Here is a 22,879-nt window from a genome sequence, read left to right on the forward strand (position 1 = left end):
GGCTAATTTGTAGCACCCTGCTTGTGGTTAACGCTTAGCTGGAATGAAATATTCAACGCAGCAATAGAGAAATTAAAATAGTAATTTATTTGTCAGACAAATAAATATGAGGCACAGTGGTATATGGTTACCAAGCTCTGGCCTGGCCTCCTGCCATTCTGGCCAGCACTTATATTTCCTTAATCCAGCCCCCTTGCTCCTCCTGTGGCTGCCTCTGTCCAATCAGCCTGGTTAAAATTCCTATTGGCTGTTTGCTAGAACCAATCACAAAAGATACACCCATTTCCTCTTGCCTTTTATGGAAATCAAAAAGCTATATATTCTTCTATCTATAAATGACAAATAAGTAGTAATATATCTTACATGTGTCTCAACAAGGAATCTTAATTACCAGCTCACCTCTTGCCCTCCTTGCCCTATTGCCTTCCAAAACAGATGATTAATCTTGAATTTTTATCTTAAGCATATGTCAAGGATTTTGAGTTCACATCAACATTGAGAGATCTCCTTCATTTGAAGGTTTCTAAACAAAAGGCCTGACAACCATATATCAGGAGTGCTCGATGGCGTCTCCTGTCTGACAAGGGGGGCTGGTGGCTGATGGCCCCCGTGATCTCTTCCAACTATATGAAATAAGAATCTAGCATTTCTTAAATCCTTTGCATAATTATATTTAAGCTAATATATTTAATACATAAATAACCTTTTAAAAGGAAAAGAAATCTTAAAAGGATCTTAGTTTAAGAAAGAAACAGCTTTAGAAAAGACTTCCCAAAAATGCTCTCTTTCTTTCTGCCAGCTCTTCTTCTCTTGTTTCTCAGCCTCAAAAATTGAAAGAAAGAAAACCTATTTTCTCTAGCCAAGCCAGTTGTCTTTTTCACTGCTCTTGACCTTCTTAACCTTAGGAAGAAGATATGGCTCATTTTACTATTTATCCACCCTTAATTTGTAGGGTCAGTGTAACCTTGGCTCTCAGCCTGTAATTCCCTTTTTACGACTTTGAGAATTGTTTTCTGCTATAAATCAGGGGGGCCCCTTGTCTAGGAGTAAAAACATTTTGCCAAGGTTCTTAGGCAGTTGGTCTTCTGCCTGGCATAAAACATTTGAAGATCTTTAAGCTCATTTTTAAAATACAAGCCCTGATTAAACATATAAGCTTTAATAAAAATGCAAGCTTATGATTAGATGCCTCAAATTCATGGACCTTGGTTGGACCACACTACCTGGCGTAATCCTTGATTTTGAACAGGAGAGTCAATTGCATACAATGCTACATGTCAGCAGCTGTTCATACATAGGTCAAACTTAGATTCACAGAATGTTTAGGGGTATGCATAACCCTGCATCCCCCCAGAAAAAAAAAGGACTGGCACTCTCTACAATTTTGTGCTATGCCATTTCCCCACAGCAGCCATTTTTGTGTTACATCACACTCCCCCCACCCCCCCATGGCAACTATGTTATGCTTGGCACTCTCTCTAAATTTAAATGTGCTGTCTGGTTTAAAAAGATTGTCAACCCCTGATATAAAGGCAAAAAGCAAGCTATGCTTTGGCCTCAGCACTGTCTTGAATTGTTCCTTTCCTCAGCACTCTCTAGTGCTACTTTGACACCTCTACCTGAAGTTCCTTAGTTTCTCCATATAGTTAAAGGAAATCTTGTGCAACTTTCCTTAGATCTTGAATGCTCAGATGGATGAAGAGTCCTGTGAAACTCAGAAATGTGCACAGCACACTGGAAACAATGGATGGTATCAGGAGTGCCACGGGAGCCAAGGCCCCATGAAAATTTTCAAGGAGGGGCTGGGTCCCCTCATTATTCCACAGCCCACACAGTGGAAGGAGGCCTGATGGGGCCCATCACACCCTCAGAAAGGACTGACAGGGCCTGCTGCAGCTGCGTTGGGTTCTGTTGGGCCCTCCCACTGCAACAACAGACTTTGGGAAGACCTCACAGAGCCCATCACAGCCACAGCAGGCCCGGTTGAGCTTTTCTGAGGGCATGACAGGCCCCATCGGGCCTCCTTCTGCCATGTGATATCATGTGTGAGGCACACATGAAATCAAACACATGCAGTGGGCACCCACAATGTTGGGTGGAACCGGGAGTACCTGTATGGCATTCAAACTGTTGGTTGTTTTACCAACTTCATTCATTTTATTCTAATCAATGTAACATGGTTTATAGATGCTGAAAGCCACCACCCCCAACTATTTTCCTGCACATTTTTTTTTTTCAGATGGGTGAATTTTTAATTGTATGGATAAACTGTCTTAAATGCCTTAAAATGTTGGGATTTATGTAAGCCATTTGTAATTTCTCACATCTCTAGAGGTAACTTCTTTTCACCCACTTATTTCATCATTCATATTTACTGTGTAAATATTTTGCAACTTCTCTAGACCCCAATGATTAATTAGTGGAACATTCCCAAAAGCTTTTCTAAAGAATTTAGTTACATCAAGGATGGGAAGATATAAATTAACATGTATTTGTTTGCAGCATCGCAGTGTGCTACTTCAAAGGAAGAAAGAGTGGTTATTTCTTGCGTAAAGTAAGAATAAGGTTGGTTTGTTACATCTCAATGACAGCAGTTTTGTCTAATTTGTGGGTTAAGAAGATCTGGACACTCTTCCTTAATTTGTAGTAAAATGAAAAGAGTTAAGAGAATCAACTTGTGCATATCTGTGTGCTTCCTATTGCACACTTCTGACTAAGCATAAATAATTTATAGTATTTTTTGTGTGCTTATCAGCAACTCTTCTGGACTGTTTTTATTTGAGGTGGTATTCAATCACATACAAGAAAAATCAAGTTGCACAATTATAGTTGATTGGGAGGTATGGACAACAAACTGATCCAAGGTGAGTGCCTGTCCAAATTTGAGCCCCATGTAATAACAGTGCTAGGGGTTTAGCTTTAAACTGAGGAAATGGTGTGAGTGGAATGGCTTAGTCCTCATCCCCCAATACTACAACTCCTGTCTAAGGCGACACTCCTCTCCATCACTGCTTTTGGGGTGGTGGTGGTGTGAGACATAGGAAGATTAATTTAGGATTAGGGTTACTGATCTTGTGCAACATTTGGAGTTTGGCTCTCAGTTTGCAGTACAGTTGGTTCCTTCATAATAATAATAATAATAATAATAATAATAATAATTTATATTATTCCATGTAAAACTACAGATGCTTGGGAGATACAATGGTTTGCCCATTTCACATCATATGATCCACAATTTAAGAAAGAAAATGTTGCTAAAAATAATGATATGAATAATAAGATCAAGATTCCATGGATGTGCAACAAAGCAGTCAATAACAAGTCCTGGAACACAATTATATCCATATGCAGTCATATTTTGCAGGAACCTGCCAGCTATAAGTGGCCACCATTTACCTTTATCTTTACCCCTTTAAACTCATAAAGAATGGATGAGGTTTTTTCCAGATAATGAAAAAAATTAAACCTTGTTAAAGCAAGAATCAAGGGGAAAGGCCAAGCACACAGGCTTGCCCTTGCGACTGAGGGGGCTGGCTCCATGCAATGTGCTCACGTCACACGCACACACCACACAGCTTGCACACGTGGCATGAGCATGTCACTGTGGGATTTTCAGGGGGCATGGCCCCCTTATTAATTTTTTTTGGGGGGAGACCCAAGGTCCCTCGGTTCCCACTAGCTGGCGCTCCTGAAAAAGGCTGAGTTAGGCCTCCGTCTCTGTGTAATGGCTAGTTGAGTGATGGCAAACAAATACATTATATGGTGTTTACACATAAGGTCTGGATTGAGAGGAAATGCTAAGCCATTAAAGAGATTAATTTACCATAGTGCTGCAGCAAGCAAAACAATGACAGAGGAGCAAAGTGTTTGCAATTTCCTCCTTGGAATCCTCCACACTTGCCCATTTCTGAAATCTTCCATCGCGAGTGTCTTCTCAAAGTTAAGTCAAATGATATTACCCTGACCGTGGCAAAAAAATTCTCAGAGGTAATAAGAAAAAGAAATCAACATGCCCTGGATAAAACATAGTAACTGTCTTGGTATCTTTTCTTTGTATCTCTCCTGCATTTTGGTTCTGAATTTTTTTTGTGGGTCTTTGGACTGTAATAAAACAATGTATTTGAGTAACTATACTATACTTATTTGATCTAATTAATGCCCAGTATCAATCTATTCCTCTTCCATATAGGATATCCATTCTATGGAAGACATAGGAGAGAACCAGACCAATCCTAATGAATTCATCCTTGTAGGGTTTTCAGACTTAGCTGAACTGCAAATCTTGCTGTTTTTCATTTTTCTGGCAACATACATGATCACCTTAGTTGGGAACCTGCTCATAATTCTGCTTGTAAAACTCAACCCTTCTCTTCAGACACCAATGTATTTCTTCCTGGTGAACCTATCATTCTTAGAAATGTGTTACACCACAAGTGTGGTGCCCCAGATGCTGATACATTTGTTAACAGAGCATAAAAGCATTTCTAAAGCTGGATGTGCAGCCCAGATGTATGTCTTCACCATCTTGGGGCTGACAGAATGCTGCCTTCTGGCAGCCATGGCATATGATCGCTATGTTGCCATATCTCATCCTTTGCATTACACAGTCATCATGAACCACCAAGTATGTACACAGCTGGCAGCCACATCATGGATTATTGGCATTTCAGTGGAAGTTGCTCAAACAACATGGATCTTCAGCTTACCATTTTGTGGTTCTAAACGCATTCAACACTTTTTCTGCGATATCCCACCACTGGTGAAAATGGCATGCACAGACACCACTAAAAATGAAATTGTTGTTATGACAGTGTCTGTCCTTTTCATCATGAGTCCATTCCTGCTGATCATCCTCTCCTATATCCGTATAATTTCAACCATTCTCAGACTTCCTTCTGCAGAGGGAAGGAGGAAAGCGTTTTCCACTTGCTCCTCACACATCACTGTAGTGACATTATTCTATGGGACAGCCCTTTTTGCCTACTTAAGGCCCAAGTCCAGCTACACTCCGGAGAGTGACAAGATGATTTCTCTTATGTACACTGTTGTGACACCTGCTTTAAACCCCATAATATATACCCTAAGAAATAAAGAAGTAAAAGGAACATTTAAGAAGACAGTTACAAGAATCTTCTCTGCCCAAGACTCAACTAATTGAACATTTGAGTAACTGGGTAGGGAGAGTTGTTTTAAGCCCTAACAGTTTAATCATTTGTCACAGAATGCCATTCTTATTTTAAAAATTTGAAAAAAGTTTGAAAGTTGTAACATGAAAATAAAATATTTGAAAACTCTTGTTAATAGATATTAAGCCTATATACACTCATAGTCTGTGTGTCTGAACAATTGTAGAGGAGTATTAAACTGTTTCTGAATGGCACAATATTACATGAAGGTTGGCTCAAGCCAACTCTCTGACATGCTCATTGTGTATTGCGAAGGGGCTTTTACTTTTTATTTTTGCATGAAAAAAGTTTCATGTACCGTATATAAATCCACTACTGGAGGTATAGGAGAAATTTAGTTCAGTTGGCAAATAAGGTGTTGAAAAAAAGCAAAGGACTTGGATGGTTGCACTTTAATTGATAATAAAATGTTTGAAAACTTTGGTTAATAAATATTTAAGATATATTTACTCATAGACCTAGTTCTGACAGACAGTATTGTCATGAGCTATTTCTGAATGGCACCTTTTCAGATTGGTATAAGGTTTGATGATCCTTACAAATATTCCTTGAACAAAGGGGGGGCATTTTTGCTAGGAGTGTACACACTAACGTTTTCTCAGACATATTCATTGTGGAAGGTTTGTTTGTTAGTTTGTTTTTGAAGAAGAAGAAGAAGAAGAAGAAGAAGAAGAAGAAGAAGAACCTGCAATCTGTCATCTCTAGCACCACCAGAAGATAGAAGTGATACAGTCCAGCTAAAGGTTTACTTCTTAATATTCTCTTTGTGAGAACTCGACTACAATTTATGATACCTGCTCACAGTTATCTATACCTGCATGTTACGACTTTGCTTTGGAAAGCTGCATTGTCTTTCTCTGTGATGTAGTGTGTGTGTGTGTGTGTGTGTGTGTGTGTGTGTGTGTACACACATACACCAACTTATTATTTTTTGGCTTGTTGTTTGCTGCCATGAGTTCCATTGTGGGAAAGGGGGAATATAAATTTAATGATAAATAAAAGAAATACATTGTTCTGTTTACTAACTCATGGATGTGCAGAATCTTAGATAATGGAAGTGCAATATTGCTTTATAATTAATCATTTTGGCCCCATAGGAGAAACCCGATTTTTCCCCCCAAAGCAGCAGTTTCAACTTCTCTGGGGACAATGATTTGCTTCAAATAATGATGCCAATGGGGTATCATGTCTGCACACTTTAAAATCCTTTAAGATGAGAATCATTCTCTCTCTCTCTCTCTCTCTCACACACACACACAGAGAGAGAGAGAGAGAGAGAGAGAGAGAGAGAGAGCACGCGCTTCTGGAATTGGACATCCCTAGCTATTTCATAGCTGCATTAAATAGGATAGGTTGACCATATCCTTTACCTACAGTGATCAGCAGTCCTCCAAAAGTAAGTGCTTGTTTCTTTCTTTTTGACACCAGAAAAGGATCAGTAGACAATGTTCTTGTTAGATGGACTTCAATCCTATTAATGCAACTCAGAACAAAGTCCTGTTACATTCAGTGAGGCTTATTCCCATGTAAAGTGAATATAGAATTGCATCTTTAGCCTGCAATCCTTTCTGCACTTAGGTCTGAAAACTATGATTCAGCTAGGTCTGAAAACTATGATGATAGTTGTAGTCCAACAAGATCTAGAGGGCACTGCTCCATCTATAGCTAAAGCAAAAACAAGGTCACTCAAAGAAGTATTTTTAATCAAGATCAATCTGCAAACATTATTATCAATTGAATAATCAATTATTATCAATTATTATCAATTGGATAATCAGTTGGATCACTTTCTTAAGTAAAAACCTGCAGGTTGTCAATTTATGCCAACAGGCTACAAGTTAGCTCCCTTTAAGAATATAGAAATAGTGCAGCTTTAGTGCAGCTTTATATGTAACACTAAAAATATCTATATAGGATAAATTTTTGCTGCATGACATTGAAATGACTGAAATATTCTTGCATTTGTAATATTCAGATTAAACACCATGAGATCAACTTCCTCTGAGAATGAAACATGCATCTTGGAATTCATACTCCTAGGATTTGTAAATATCACACAAGGAAAGACCTTCCTTGCCATCCTGTTCCTCACTATGTATACTGTCTGCTTCTTGGGAAACTCACTCATACTCACCATGACTGTGTTAAATCGGTCCCTACACACCCCCATGTATTTCTTCCTTGGCAACCTCTCTTTCCTTGACATCTGCTACATCTCTGTGACAGTACCAAAAATGCTAGCAGATCTCTGGGCTGAATCCCCAGTCATTTCCTTCATGGCTTGTGCTGCACAGTTGTTTTTCCTTGTTGCCTTGGTGGGCACCGAAGGATTCCTTCTGGCTTCTATGGCTCTGGACCGCTATTTTGCCATATGCCATCCATTGGGCTATACAAAACTCATGAATAAATATATTTGCCTTCAGTTGGCTGCTATATCCTGGACTTGTGGCTTCCTCAATGCTTCTCTCCACACAACACTCACATTTCGCCTGTCTTTCTGCCAATCTAATGGAATTAGTCATTTTTTCTGTGATATTCCACCATTGTTGAGTATTTCATGCTCTGACACGTCAGTCAATGAGGCAACCCTTCTTACAGTGGGTGTGTTTGTAGGCCTTAGCCCTTTCTTCTTCACCCTGGTCTCATACACATTCATCCTTCATGCCATTTTAAGCAGCCGCCAGAAAGGACAGCGCCACAAAGCCATTTCCACCTGTGCTTCCCATCTCACAGTTGTGATTCTGTTCTATGGTTCCAGCATATTTACATATGTCCGTCCTACCTCCAGCTACTCACTTGAAAGGGATCAGCTTGTGGGGGTTTTGTACAGTCTCTTAACGCCAACACTCAACCCAATTATTTACAGCCTACGGAACAAGGAAGTGAAGCTGGCAATGAGAAAGTTTCTGCTGAGAATACCTTCCCTTGGAATTTAGATTCTTTAACTGAAACCTCAAGGACCTGAAGATCAGTTGAAGAGATCTGAAGACCCATACTATCACTATAAAGACGTAAGAATATAAGAATAATCTTGTCAGATTGGGCCAGTAGCTCATCTAGTACACTGTTCTCGCAGTGGCCAACTAGATGCCTGTGGGAAACCAGGGAGCAGAACATGAGCACAAAAGGACTCTCCCCTTCTGTGGTTTCCAGCAACTAGAATTTGCAGTCTTTGCTGCCTCCAGCTGTGGAGGTGGAGCATAGACATCATGGTTAGTAACCATTGATAGCTCTCTCTTTCATGAACTGGTCTAATCCACTTTTAAAGCCATCCAAGTTGGTGGTCAGCAGTACCTCCTGCGGGAGTGAGTTCCATAGTTTAACACACCTACACTGAAAGATCTGTCCCAATGGGCTGATTTTTATGTTTTGATATTTGGCAAAGGACCAAAGTCTGAGAACATGGTATACTTGGGAGGTTGTGGACTCTTCTTCCTTGGAGATTATAAAGCAGAGGTTGGGTTGCCATCTGTCATCAATGGGGGTTGGACTAGATGATCCTTGGGGTACCTTTCAAGTCTACAATTACATGATTCTATGATTCTATGAAAGTCTGAAAAGTAGTGTGCAGTACTGTTTGGAAGAGAAAAACAGTGGGCTGAGTTGCAGTGCTGAACCATTCACCATGAAATTCCTCTCCCTGGGCATTTGTTGTGAAATTCTTTTGCAAGCATAGATTATAGGCCTTCTGCAGATGCAATCTCTTCAGGAGGTTCATTTTCCATGATACAGAACCTTTAGGGTGGCAGCACCCACCCTTTGGAACTCTCTCCCATTACATATCAGACAAGAAGCAAGCTTGTTTTCTCCTGCTCTGGAGAGTAGGACTCAAACCAATGGCTTCAAGTTACAAGAAAGGAGATTCTGACTAAACACCAGGAATAGCTTTGTGACAGTAAGAGCTGTTCAGCAGTGAAAGAGTTTACTTTAGGAAGCTGTGCGCTCTCTTTCACTGGAGGTTTTTAAGCAGAAGTTGGATGGCCATCTATCAGGCATGCTTTAGTTGAGATTCCTGCATTGCAGGAAATTGGTCTAGATGGCTCTCGGGATCCCTTCCAACTCTACAATTCTGTGATTCTAAGAACCATCTCTACTGCCTTTTTACCATGTGCTGAATACCTGCCTTCCGCATGAAGGCTTTCAAGTAGAAATTCTAATCCCAGTCAGTATCTCTATTGCATTTGAAATAGTTTATGCATGTGTTTTTATTTTTGATGTTTTGAATGATGTTTTTTATGACATTTTTATTTTTAATGGCTTTGAGATGTTTCATGGAAAGATGTTTCATAGATGAAATGAAAATAAACAAGCAACATCCATACTATTACTTCATGGTTGAAGATGGTCACTAATGATGTCTGTTAATATGTGAAATACATAAAGATCTGACTACTATATTTTACATTCTGCTTTATTAATACAGGAATGTTTCTAATGAGAGAGAAATATCAAAACTTTCATATATACAGTACCAATGCTACTCTAAATAATACAAAAGCATGAATTAATACTTGCTATGTCAACACTATAGTAGCAGAACGCATTCCTGGCCATGTCTGGATGCTTTCCAGGAGCATATCTGAAACCACTCGAAGGCAAATGGATATTGAATGCCATTAGTGGTAGAATGGTAGTCTAAACCACAGAGCCTAGGGCTTGCTCATCAGAAGGTCAGCGGTTTGAATCCCCACGACGGGGGTGAGCTCCCATTGCTCAGTCCCAGCTCCTGCCCACCTTGCAGTTCGAAAGCACGTCAAAGTGCAAGTAGATAAATAGGTACCACTCCAGCGGGAAGGCAAATGGTGTTTCCGTGTTAGTCTTAGTCATGCTGGCCACATGACCTGGAAGCTGTCTGTGGACAAACACGAGCTCCCTCAGCCAATAAAGCAAGATGAGCGCCACAACCCCAGAGTTGTTCGCGACTGGACTTAACTGTCAGGTGTCCCTTTACCTTTACCTAAGATAGATACTTTGCTGCCGCATCCCTACAACACCAGCTTAGTCTTGGGTTGATATTACACAGAATATGCAAGTGAAAACATATTGACCTAAACTGGGCCACATATACCTCAGTGAACCATCTCTCACCAATTCACATAATATACAAAACTGCAGTGGTTTCAATGTCAAGCAGGTTATAGGCAATTCCCCACTGATCTTCCACTGAGCATCTATAGAAAAAGAAGGATCTGTAAAGTTGGAGAGGATCTTTGAATGAGTACCAAGATGGTGTGGGGCAGATGAGTAGAGCTCCTGGGAGCACTAGGAGTCTTGTGTGACAGCATGGTAATAACTGTAATGGAGGATTAGTAGTAGTAATAATTTCCATAGCAGTCTGGATTTCTCAGCAGCAGTTCAGGGCAAGCCTGCGTGACTTGTGACTCTCCAATCTGAAGTCAGCCCATCAGACACACATTTTGTCTTCAAAGGTGCAGGATGCAAGAACAACCCCCCAACCCAATACCAGAAAGGCAGCAAAAACTGGAGTTCTAATCACCCAGTAGGTTGTCCCACATATCTAAGACTTTGCATGCCTTTTAGGACTTCCTAGACATTATGTGCTATATGTTCCCTTTAATCTCAAAAAATGAGCCAATAATTTTAAACTGATTTTTTATTTGAAAATTTAACATAGAGAAGGGGAGAGGAAGAGAGAAAGAAAGAAGAAAGCAAAAAAGAAGAACTACAAGAACGACTACTACTATCAGCTCACATTAGGAATACAGTAACTATGAATATACACAGATTAAGCATATAAATTAACTAGCAGAAAGTGCCCAGTGTTGCCTGGGAATTCTAAACAGAGGAGGAAAAGCAAACAAACAAACTCAAGATTTCTAAATAGATAGTGTACTTCGTTATTTTTAAGGATGTGCACAGTCTTAGATTGCCCAACCAGAGGGAGATTTTGGAGCAACTTTCAGTTAACTTCTATAAATTATTAAATCACATTAAAGCCAAGCTTCTGTTTCTAAAATGTTTGTCTTCCAGGGCAGAATCTCCTAAGCATCATTTTTTTTAAAGCTTTCTTAACATCTTCATTTCTCAAACTGTAGATGATTGGGTTGAGCATGGGGGTCACCACACTGTAGATAAATGAGACCACCTTGTTAACTTCCATTGAGTTCTGGCCTGTGGGGTTGACATATATGAAGATAACGGTTCCATAGTAGAGTGAAACTACAGTCAAGTGGGCAGTGCAGGTGGAAAAGGCCTTCTGCCGTCCTTTTGCTGAGGACATCCTTAGGAGGGTTGCCAGGATGCAGACATAAGAAAGCATGGTCAACAGAAAAGTTCCTAATACTATGACAGCTGAACTGATGAAGATGATGGTTCTGCTGATGTATGTGTTAGTACATGACAGGCTGAGCAGTGGAGGGACATCACAGAAGAAATGGTCAATGATGTTGCTGCAGAAGTGCAACCTGCCAACTAAGATGGTAGATGGGCAAGGATTTAGGAATCCAGTCACCCAGGAAGCTAAAGCTAAGTAGATACACATTCTACTGCACATCAGTGTTGAGTATCTCAGTGGGTTGCATATGGCAAGATAACGGTCATAAGCCATAACAGCAAGTAGGAAGCACTCTGTGGAACCCAGAAAGAAGAAGAAATATGACTGCACAAGACATGCTGTTAGAGAGATAGCCTTAGATCTTCCTAAGGATATTGCCAGAAGTTTAGGGAGAGTGACTGAGGTGTAACCAATCTCCAGGATAGCTAGATTGCTCAGGAAGAAGCACATCGGTGTGTGGAGACTCGATTCTGTCTTTAGTGTGATAAGCAGGATGATGTTTCCCCCAAGTGTAAGGAGATATATGAGAAGGAATGTGATGAAATATATAACTTGTAACTTCTTAGTACCTGTGAAACCAGCAATGATGAATGTTGTTACTCCTGTGTAATTTAACTGCTCCAAGACTGTGTCATCTTCCATCTAGAAAACAAATGTGAATAAGCAGTCATGGTGATAGTGAGCTATAAATGTTTGCACTGCCTTCTCACATTTTAATTATATGGTCAATGTTAGTCAAGTGAAATGCTGAGGTGAACTTGGAGGTTTGGTTGAAACATCTGAGAAATTAGGAGATTAGCAAATCAAAACTTTAATAAATTAATCAACACTCCTCCACCACCAGTGAAGGGTTCATTCTCTAAATGTAGATCAAATATTTGATTGTGCTATCTGAAAGTCTGGTTAGACATAGACCTGCTTTCTGGGTTCAAGCCAAACTGAACAGTTTCAATGTTCAATAACTCACTTCTCATTGTAGCTGTACTTTATAGACTCATCTTAAAAACGTAGGTATATGTAACTGCATCTCTGTCTTTTTTTAAGCTCATTATGCTCTGTGTATGGTTCCGTTATGGTTTATATGTTTATGTGTTACTTTGTGCATATGTTTATGATAAATCAATAAACATTTTTTAAAAAATTGGTTATCTCAGAAGGTAATCATTTCTCACTAATACAATACAGTGGTACCTCGGGTTACAGGCGCTTCAGGTTAAAGATGCTTCAGGTTACAGACTCCACTAACCCAGAAATAGTACCTTGGGTTAAGAACTTTGCTTCAAGATGAGAACAGAAATCATGCGACAGCGGTGTGGCAGCACAGCGGTAGCGGGAGGCCCCATTAGCTAAAGTGGTACCTCAGGTTAAGAACGGACCTCTGGGACGAATTAAGTTCTTAACCCGAGGTACCACTGTATTAACCATATCTTATTTCTGCTTTATATGAAATATTTCAAGTGGCACAATAAGAAATAAATGTTGGCAATGATATCAGACAATGATGAGATCCTTTGAGGTATTGTTAACACCTGGAAGTAAGGTGTTTTCCCCAGGACTGTGCCATGGCAAAAACAAAAGGAAGCTTCATTTGCTTTCATTTCCTTGTGTTATTTTTATTTAAAAATAGAATCTACAAGCAAGTTAGCCTGGAACTGATTCATTGAAAACTGCAACCATTATATTTTTCCTCCCTGATATTTGGTACAATGTTACTTAATCTGCCTTTGCACATGGAAGTTTAGGCTTATTTCTTTTCTCTGTGTGCTCAAGATGTGTCAGCAGGACTTTCTCTCTGTGTGTTCTCCTCCTCCTCCTCCTCCTTTTAAAATAACATCTCTCCTGTTGATTAACAATATCCCTAGCAAAATCACCTTAGCCTTTTTCTTTTTACTGTGTGGTAGGATGTCATCTGTTGTATGACATCTTGACTTTAACATAGGTTCAGTTAAAGAGTATTGACACTAGCTGAGTAATCCCCAAATAACCTTGGTCATCCCCAACCCATCTTCTTCCTCCTTTGAAAGTCCCAGATTCAGTCTCCAATAGTCAGCATTCACAGTGCTGAGCTAGCTGGACCAATGGTCTGATGTAGCATGTTTCAAGAGAGTGCACTAAATAACTGACTCCATTTCAAAAAGGAAACCCAGACAGGTGGGTGGGGTATTAATAATAATAATAATAAACCCAATAAAAACAGTATTTATGATAGCATTAGGCAAAAGCATAAAGTTGACCATTTATGAATATTCAATTTATAGAAGGTAGGTGCAATCCAGGAGGGTTATGTCTCCAAAACTGTCTACATCTCCAGGTTCAAATTTCAGGTCTGAGAGAAAGAAGACTTGTCAATATCCTTCAGACTTCTACCTGTAACAAGATAGAGATACAGCCACTTGGATACTCTGTGAACATTACAGTCATACCTCGGGTTACGAATGCTGCGGATTGCGCATTTTCGAGTTGCGGACCGCACCAAACCCAGAAATACCGGAATGGGTTACTTCCGGGTTTCAGTGCTCTTGCATGCAGAAGCGCAAAATGACGTCACGTGCATGCAGAGACGCAGCGCTGCAAGTTGTGAACGCTGCAGGTTGCGAATGTGCCTCCTGCACAGATCACATTCGCAACCCGAGGTATGACTGTCATCAAAAAAGATTCAAGGTAGGCAGTACTGGCTCTAGGATCTGGGGACATGTTAGGTAGAGGTATCTCAGTGACAAGCATTTACCTGAAAAAGGTGAGCCATGCAGGGTAGGAATTTTCACTGTTGCTGTCCCTCTTGGATTAAATGTGAAATGTCACAATTGCAGTGGTGTTGGAGTGATTCACCCTTTGGCACTGTTGGGGCCCTGACAAATTCCAGATCTTTCTGCTGTTTGCAGCCAGACCTGAAAGGAGGCAAGATGCTATACATAACAGGAGTCACTTTTGTAGCACTGGTATTAGATAGTTTTGGATGGCAAATACCACTGGACTGCTATAGATGAAAAACAGAACATACCTTTTTGGACGAGTTTGCTTAGGAACCAAAAAACCAAATATAACAGCAATAGTCTTCTTATTTCGTTGTCTCTTCTATACTTCTTGACTAGGGGTCAGCAAACTTTTTCAGCAGGAGGCCGGTCCACTGTCCCTCAGACCTCATAGGGGGCCGAGCTATATTTTGAAGAAAAAAATGAATTCCTATGCCCCACAAATAACCCAGAGATGCATTTTAAATAAAAGGACATATTCTACTCATGTAAAAACACGCTGATTCCCAGACCGTCCAGGGCCGGATTTAGAAGGCGATTGGTCCGGATCCAGCCCCTGGGACTTAGTTTGCCTACCCATGTTCTTGACCTTCTTGCTGAAGCTGGGCTTTGCAGGAGTAAAATATAAAATTCTCTAGGAACTAATAAAAGAAATGTATTCAATGATTCTAAAAATATAGTTTAAAAAGTCTTGGGGTGGGGGAGAAATGATTTGAAAATAGACCTAGTAAATTAATATGAAGTGAGCCCAATATTCTCTGCACTTTATTCAGTCTGATGTGGTGATTTCTTGAAGTTTACCAAAATATCATAGTGTTTGGTGTGCATGTGTATCTCCTGAGAGCCAATCAATTTAAGAGTTTGGGGAATGGAAAACGAAGGTAAATGAGCCAATGTGGAGTAGTGGCTGAGGGCCAAAACTAAGAGGAACAATCCTTTGCACAAGAAGATGGTGTAATGCAAGCCAGTGTAAGTTGATTAGGTATAAAGTAACAAAGGTGAAAGGGACGCGGGTGGCGCTGTGGGTAAAAGCCTCAGCGCCTAGGGCTTGCCGATCGAAAGGTCGGCGGTTCGAATCCCCGCGGCGGGGTGCGCTCCCGCTGCTCGGTCCCAGCGCCTGCCAACCTAGCAGTTCGAAAGCACCCCCGGGTGCAAGTAGATAAATAGGGACCACTTACTGGTGGGAAGGTAAACGGCGTTTCCGTGTGCTGTGCTGGCTCGCCAGATGCAGCTTTGTCACGCTGGCCACGTGACCCGGAAGTGTCTCCGGACAGCGCTGGCCCCCGGCCTCTTGAGTGAGATGGGCGCACAACCCCAGAGTCTGTCAAGACTGGCCCGTACGGGCAGGGGTACCTTTACCTTTACCTTAACAAAGGTGAAAGTTCAGCCGGTTGGGCTACTGTTGCTCCACTGAGCTTGGGAAAGGGAAAAACAAGGCTTTGAAAAAGTGTTCTATGCCAGGTTGCCATATCATCTGACATAGCTGAATGGGCTTAGGATCTACTGTAGTCAAATTCCCCCTTCTCTGGTTTCACCCCCATAATGCCTCTTCTGAGGACTTACAATGGCCTCATCTCAGCCAACTTCACCTGAGCCCCTGCTATATCAGGATGAGCAAGTTATACTGGCATGTATTCAGCTGAGCTTGGCTTGGGACCAGGGCCGGATTTAGGTTTGATGAGACCCTAAGTTACTGAAGGTAATAGGGCCCTTTATATGTCCAGTTGTCCTTCGTCAACAACAAATTGTTGCTGCTTTTTGTGTTGAATATATGCGACGTGGTAATTTATGGACCTAATAGGTATCTAAAGCCATTTGCACATAACAAAATATGTATTTTATCAAAGTAATTGTTGAACTGAAATACAATTAAGAAGTTTATTAATATTGAAATACAATTAAGAAGAAGTAAAATGGTACCTCAGGTTACATACGCTTCAGGTTACACACTCTGCTAACCCAGAAATAGTGCTTCAGGTTAAGAACTTTGCTTCAGGATAAGAACAGAAATCGGGCTCCAGCGGCACGGCAGCAGCGGGAGGCCCCATTAGCTAAAGTGGTACTTCAGGTTAAGAACAGTTTCAGGTTAAGAACGGAACTCCAGAACGAATTAAGTACTTAACCTGAGGTACCACTGTATATTAATAGTGATGGTGATATTTTAGGGAGTAGGCTAGCAGGCCTACTAGGTACTTACATCATAGGAGCCTACACAACAGAAAACACTGTTGCTGTATGTAGGTTTTAATTTATTTGTTTTTTAGCCTATATTTTGGAAATGTACATCCATTTTTTCCCCTTTAAATTTTTTGTGTGCCCCCAAGAGAGTGGGTGTGCCTTTGCCCATTCTTTTGGAAATGCCTGTACAGGGGGAGAGGAAGGGTTAATAGGTAGACCAATAGAAAAGCCCAGAGATGGAGCCTACCTGTTTTTAAAAGGCTTAGCCAGAGGTTTAGACAGTTGGGGGAAAGCAGTTGGGAAAGCACCTCCTACCTTCTCCCTGAAGTCTCACTTACCAGAGTCACAGTGATCACTTCCAGTAAGTGGCTCAGCCAGCAATCTTACCTACACAACCCTAAATGGTTTAGGACCTAGGTACCTAAAAGTGTGTGCCTTTCCCTACATATTCCTGCCTAGGCCCTTGCATCATCTGAGGATATTTTGGTGGTGCTATCATTGCATATTAGAAGATTTGTTTGCTTGTGCTGGTGGAGTAGATCTCTTTAGCACTACTTTAAATTTCCCCCAGAATCTGTATTAAAAATAATGTACATTTTGTATACCAAAACAAAAAGATCCTAATAAAATTTAATCAGTGGGAGGTTTAAAATCAACTGATTTGTCATTTAGATTTTGCACTCCTGCTGGAAATAAAGAGTTCCTGAATTTCTTAGTGGTATTGTTATATCTGATGAGATATCTGGAGATTGAACATGGAACCTTCTGCCTGAAAAGCAGTTCATCTACCACTGGTCAGGAATAGCACACATTGTTATTTTTCCTGAACAAGACACTCATACTTCAGAACAATAATGGAGTACCTGTGTTCTCTCGAGGTTGCAGGATTCCAGGTCTCAGCATCCATGAACTATGATCAGTGAATGTGGTCCTATGAAATGGGGAATGACCACAAATAGTAGAGGTCCTGTTCTACCTCCTTTCAGAGGGTCAGGTACCACCAGTTATGGAAAGGATCCTGAAGAGTTTTTATTCCTTTATTTAGATTTATAAATATGCCTTTCATCACATGGAGATGAGATCATTTCAAGAGAATACCAACATAAACATCAAAACAAGTTAACACTAATTATATCAACCAATTACCAGTGTTTTGTGTTTTGTTTTGTTTAAAAAACAACAATTTTAAAACATTAAAAATGCACAATAACAGTTTCAAATATATCAGGTAACATTCAAATGCCTACTGGCAACATTGCCTATCCTCCTCTGAAAACCAGAAGTAAACGGAGCATATTTAACCACCATCAGAAATCAGTGCCAGATGCATTTTCATGGAGTGGACATTCCAGAAAGGAATACACAACCACAAAAAAGGCCCCTTCTTGTACCACTGCATCATACAATGGAATTACAAGAAGGTCTCTCCTGACAGTTTTAAAGTATTTCTTTGTGATATTGTCCTTCATATCATTGAATTTTATTTTTACTTGTAAGCCACTTTTAGAACAATTTGTATTGTTAAATGTGAAGTATAAAGCAGTTATGAATGAATGAATGAATGAATGAATGAATGAATGAATGAATGGTATTTGAAGGCTTTGATGCTGCAGTTCCCAACTTCAGTTCAAGTTGTTTCATAGTTAATTGCCCATTGGGGACCAGCATCTGTCCAACACACTTTACATTACTCAATTAGTTTTTCTGGGAGGAATTCAGATGTTCTTAAATGTCTCCTATGCTGAAACAAATTTTCTTTCTGCAGCAGGGTTGCACCTGTGAAGGTAAGAAGTGGTGGGAGGAATGAGATGGGATTTAACTGAGAGAACTTTATTCTTCTTACTTTTTTAAAATAGTTGCTGCTTTCTAGTTCAAACTACAATAATATCTGAAAAGCTTTTATTACTGTGCATTTTACACACATACACAGTATGTTCTCAATCTGTAGTGGGTTGTTCCAGCAGTAAGCAGTCAAAAAGCATTCTGTGGACACTGAACATGCTTAGTCTTCACTGGGCAGTTTTACACACACACACACACACACACACACACACACACACAGACACCCCCCTTCCGATTCCTTCCGATAGGTAGATGATAGATGATAGATAGATAGATAGATAGATAGATAGATAGATAGATAGAAGGACGCAGGTGGCGCTGTGGGTTAAAGCCTCAGCGCCTAGGACTTGCCGATCGAAAGGTCGGCGGTTCGAATCCCTGCGGCGGGGTGCGCTCCCGCTGCTCGGTCCCAGCGCCTGCCAACCTAGCAGTTCGAAAGCACCTCCGGGTGCAAGTAGATAAATAGGGACCGCTTACCAGCGGGAAGGTAAACGGCGTTTCCGTGTGCGGCTCTGGCTCGCCAGAGCAGCGATGTCACGCTGGCCACGTGACCCGGAAGTGTCTCCGGACAGCGCTGGCCCCTGGCCTCTTAAGTGAGATGGGCGCACAACCCCAGAGTCTGTCAAGACTGGCCCGTATGGGCAGGGGTACCTTTACCTTTACCTAGATAGATAGATATAGATAGATAGATATAGATAGATAGATGTGTCCAGCCTTCCATGATGTCTTGGCAATGAAGAAGCCCCATGGATATGTTTGCCCACATTTGTGCCTCCTGCCCCACCCCCACTCACCCAAAAATGCTGAAAAAAGGTTGTTGTTTTTTAAGTGGTTCCTGTAGATGAGTGAGTGAGTGAGTGAGTGAGTGAGTGAGTGAGATGGATAGACAGAGACAAAGAGTTTGGAAAACACACGGCACTATTGTGGCCCATCCAATATACTGCCACCAGTATTTTAGAACACTGTTGCCATCAAAATCAGGCACCTACAATTTTGATATTTAACTGTGTCCTGAAAATGTTTTTGTTTCACCAAACGTTTTTAGAGACTTGATTGTATTTCTTATTAGTAACTCAGATCTGATTTTTTTGCTGTTTTGTTTAAATTATTTTATTCTATTATTGGAGTAAACCAGAACAACATTTTACCTATTAGCTGGAGGCTTATAAATACTTTTATAAAGGTAACAATCTAACCTCAGTCCTAATGTTCATATTGTAAATTATCTCATGCTTGCCATATCACTTATGTTTCAGGCTTTTCTCCAAGTGGTATGTATATGCTCCAAGGGATATCCACTTATTTTTACCTGGTCAACATTTTTTTTTTTTTTAAAACAGCACAACAAATCCTCCAGTGGGGGCTGTGTGATGATAGCCTTGCATTGTTATGTACTGAGGAAAATACTAAAGTTGTGGCAGTGCTTTTTCTCAGTTAGAGAGCGCCAGAGTGCAGTTCTGGCACCTCCCAGGTACTGGTGCAACTACAGGCCAGCGCTCCTCCCTCCCACTTTGTGCTATTATGTACTTCTGAGAAGCCCAAAATGAACATTTCCACTCAAAACAGAAGTTGGCCCGTGTGTACGAGTCTACGCTTCTTCTTCTTTTAGATCTATGACTCTACCTAGCTCTTAGCCACTCCTAGCCATGTTTGGTCAAGCTTTGGGGCTGCACCAATTTGTATTTCCTTTTCTTCAGTTTGTCTCTGGTGTAGCAGCTTTCCAGCCAGGCCTCTACTATTGCAAGTGTGTGCATTTGTGCAAGGGCCCTTCCAAGCTGCCCTAGCCATCTGCCCGAATCTATGAGAACAATGGAGTTGGGGGCGCATTTAATTAACCAGTGCCAGAACCAGGAGTGACCCACATACCAGCTAGGGAGAGAGCTTGCTGTAGTTTTTAGCACCTCTATGGGTAGTGAATGCAGCTGTTGTCAAACCAGCATCTGTTGAGGGCTGCCCCATGTTGCACAATGTCATGGTTAGTTCCAGCACCTATTTTTCTTTTAAAAAACACACTAAGTAGTGGTAAAATGGCTCTAGGAATTGGGGGAGAGAAGGATAAGTTATTAGTGTCATGAATGCTAACTGATAAATTCTATCTTTCCTAATTCAAATTGATAACTTGCAAAATTACTTTTCAAATGTTTTTATTGATTTTCTTCCTAAAGGTTAAATAATAATACATATACAAGAGCAAAGGAAACCATCCCATTTTCTATTTTTTCTTTCTTTTTAGAGTCCACACTGAACTTTTCGCACAGCGACTCTGTTCTCATTCTCTTAGCACAAAAAAGTATCTCCATGATGGGACAGCACAATCAGACAAATGTCAAAGAGTTTGTTTTTATGGGATTCTCCAGGGAGCAAAACGTAAATTTGTGTCTCTTTGTAGTGTTTCTCTCCATGTATCTTGTCACCCTGACAGGCAACACACTAATCATTGTGGCTATCCGTATTGACCCACGGCTCAGCACCCCCATGTACTTTTTCCTGAGCAATTTGTCTTTCCTGGACATCTGTTATACAACTAGTGTGGTGCCCCAGCTGTTGCTTCATTCCCTGACTAGTCACAAGGTCATCTCTTTCAGTCGTTGCATGGCTCAGCTCTACATCTCTTTGTCCCTGGGTGGTATTGAGTTTATCCTGCTAGCAGCCATGGCCTATGACAGATATGTGGCTGTCTGCTATCCCTTGCATTACATGACGATAATGAGCAGACGAGTGTATATTCAGATGGCAATGGCTTCTTGGATGGGCGGCTTCCTCAATGCTCTGGTGCAGACAGTATTTACCATGCACCTTCAGTTCTGTAGCTTCAACACCATCAACCATTTTGCCTGCGAACTCCTGGCTGTTATCAAAGTGGCTTGCTCCAACACTTTTGTCAATGAGATTGTGATTATAGTGGCAGGAGTCATTGTCCTGTTGATTCCCTGTGGTGTTGTGCTGCTCTCCTATGTCTATATAATCCGTGCCATCTTACAAATTCACTCTTCAGAAGGTCGGCAGAGAGCCTTCTCTACATGTACCTCACATCTGACTGTGGTCACTCTCTGCTATGGCACAGCAATCTTTGCTTACATGAGTCCCAAAGCCAACACTTCACCCAACCAAGACAAGATGGTATCAATATTCTATGCAGTGGTTACTCCCATGCTCAACCCTATCATATACAGTCTAAGGAACAAGGAAGTAAAAGGAGCCCTATCTAAAGCGGTAAGGAAAAGTATCACCACTTAAAGACATTGACCCATTTTTGGATTGTAATAGGGTCTTAAAGTGTATAGTAGTGCTTGATGCGGGGGCTGAGGGTTGATTGCCTTATGCATTCCTATCACTAAGGCTGCAATTGTATGCACACTTATTACCAAGCAAATCTTATTCAAAACAGTGTGTCTTACTTCAGAGTAAATCTGGATAGGACTGTGGTGTTAATTATTCAGCACTTGATGATTAACAGCTGGACGTGTTGACTGAATCCACAAGAAGAGGATTGAATCCTGATTTTTTTAAAAAATATCCATAGATTCCCCCCACCTTTCCCTGCTATCATGCTCATAACGTAAGTTTCATTGGGGTGCCCCTGTGCAATGTGAGATGTGATGAGTGGAGCTGCTGAAGTGGAACTTCAGTTAACTTTCTTAAGTAAACTTATTTTAGGATTCAGGTCTTTGTATTTTGTGTTTTGTGGTGATATGAGTGCTCTTTGTGTGGTGTTATATCTGTCACATATCTGTCACATATATCACATATGAAGCTTATCACTTACTTTCCACTCAAGTGAGAAACTTGCAAGTTTGAACCTGATCCTTGATCCAGCCTGCTACTTAGCCTGGACACAGATTGGGTAGTCTCTTGGTTGCCAAGCAAGCAGTGTACAGAAGCAGAAGAAGGGACCTACAAGTGGGATTGAGTGCATTGTAATTTAGCAACTCTCATGAATTTATGTGTGTCAGAGACAGGCAAGGGTCCAATTCGAGAGGAGGTTGCTAGTGTTAAAGTAGTGCCCCTACCTAACTGATCGGTTTTGGACAAACGAATTTTGAGTTGCACATTGCAGTGGCAAAAGCTTATATCCATGACCGTCAAGCCCATGTGAGGTGATGACGGTGGACCCTCGATGCACTCCCCAATCTGGAGTGCACCAAAGAAGTCCAAAGAAAAGGCGGCCTGGACAAGTTTTACTTCAAAGCTGGACCAGCATATACTGGGGAGAATACCCCATATCAGCCTTAGTGTTTCTATGGTAATTGGCTTTCTCTTGTCAGGGGTAGGCAGTGTGTGCAACACCAGCCCACAATTAACTTCCTCACATGAAAAGTGTTACAAGGGTTGGGCCACTGGCTCCACCTCCTATTTATGCATCACAAGTGGACCAATGGGAAGCCTGCCCATTTGTGGTCTGCTCAGCTGGCCCCACCTCCAACAAGGCTCTGATAGATTAAACTGGGGTTTGGCGGGAACTCCCAATGGCTGATGACAGGGAGGTGGGCCAGCCCAACCAGCCGCTGAGTCCCATGAGGCCCGGGGTTGCTGTACACGGCCCTGCAGAGGGCGCCCACAAATGGAAGTGTGAGTGCTCATTGTAATTTAGCAAATCAGTTCCTATACTATTCAGTCCTGAACTG

General features: G+C 41.1%; 4 protein-coding genes across 7 annotated transcripts; 3 read left to right on the top strand and 1 right to left on the bottom strand.

Annotated features, from left to right (window-relative positions):
* Window positions 1–3,454: 3,454 nt before the first annotated feature.
* On the top strand, window positions 3,455–5,598 carry LOC307200154 (olfactory receptor 10A4-like). Its single transcript, XM_079948560.1, has one exon. It carries the CDS (start codon window positions 4,202–4,204, stop codon window positions 5,156–5,158), a length of 957 nt encoding a protein of 318 aa, XP_079804686.1. The 5' UTR covers window positions 3,455–4,201; the 3' UTR covers window positions 5,159–5,598.
* A 1,266-nt stretch (window positions 5,599–6,864) lies between these two features.
* On the top strand, window positions 6,865–8,917 carry LOC307200166 (olfactory receptor 5V1-like). The gene has a single exon (XM_079948581.1). The coding sequence runs from the start codon at window positions 7,172–7,174 to the stop codon at window positions 8,120–8,122; it is 951 nt and encodes a 316-aa protein (XP_079804707.1). The 5' UTR covers window positions 6,865–7,171; the 3' UTR covers window positions 8,123–8,917.
* Window positions 8,918–10,759: 1,842 nt separating this feature from the next.
* On the bottom strand, window positions 10,760–16,719 carry LOC307200145 (olfactory receptor 6F1-like). Of its 4 annotated transcripts, none has more exons than XM_079948547.1 (3): window positions 16,660–16,719; window positions 14,210–14,369; window positions 10,760–12,123 (listed from the first exon to the last, which is right to left on the bottom strand). In XM_079948547.1, the coding sequence occupies exons 2-3, from the start codon at window positions 14,225–14,227 to the stop codon at window positions 11,158–11,160; spliced, it is 984 nt and encodes a 327-aa protein (XP_079804673.1). In that variant the 5' UTR covers window positions 14,228–14,369; window positions 16,660–16,719; the 3' UTR covers window positions 10,760–11,157. The 4 variants fall into 4 exon arrangements, with proteins under 4 accessions (XP_079804673.1, XP_079804674.1, XP_079804676.1 ...); XM_079948548.1 differs by lacking the exon at window positions 16,660–16,719 and adding an exon at window positions 16,432–16,539; XM_079948550.1 differs by lacking the exons at window positions 14,210–14,369; window positions 16,660–16,719 and adding exons at window positions 14,483–14,875; window positions 16,432–16,539.
* A 3,836-nt stretch (window positions 16,720–20,555) lies between these two features.
* Window positions 20,556–21,491, top strand: LOC307200435 (olfactory receptor-like protein OLF3; the record flags this gene model as incomplete). The annotated part of the gene is made up of 1 exon (XM_079948980.1): window positions 20,556–21,491. One exon carries the CDS (start codon window positions 20,556–20,558, stop codon window positions 21,489–21,491), a length of 936 nt encoding a protein of 311 aa, XP_079805106.1.
* Window positions 21,492–22,879: the final 1,388 nt, after the last annotated feature.

The sequence above is a fragment of the Podarcis cretensis genome, assembly GCF_951804945.1.
Source record: "Podarcis cretensis genome assembly, chromosome: 13".
In the NCBI taxonomy this organism is placed as follows: Eukaryota; Metazoa; Chordata; class Lepidosauria; order Squamata; family Lacertidae; genus Podarcis; species Podarcis cretensis.

Excerpts from the sequence above, each read along its gene's own strand:
- LOC307200154 (XM_079948560.1), top strand. The coding sequence starts at position 4,202 with ATGGAAGACATAGGAGAGAACCAGACCAATCCTAATGAATTCATCCTT.
- LOC307200166 (XM_079948581.1), top strand. The coding sequence starts at position 7,172 with ATGAGATCAACTTCCTCTGAGAATGAAACATGCATCTTGGAATTCATA.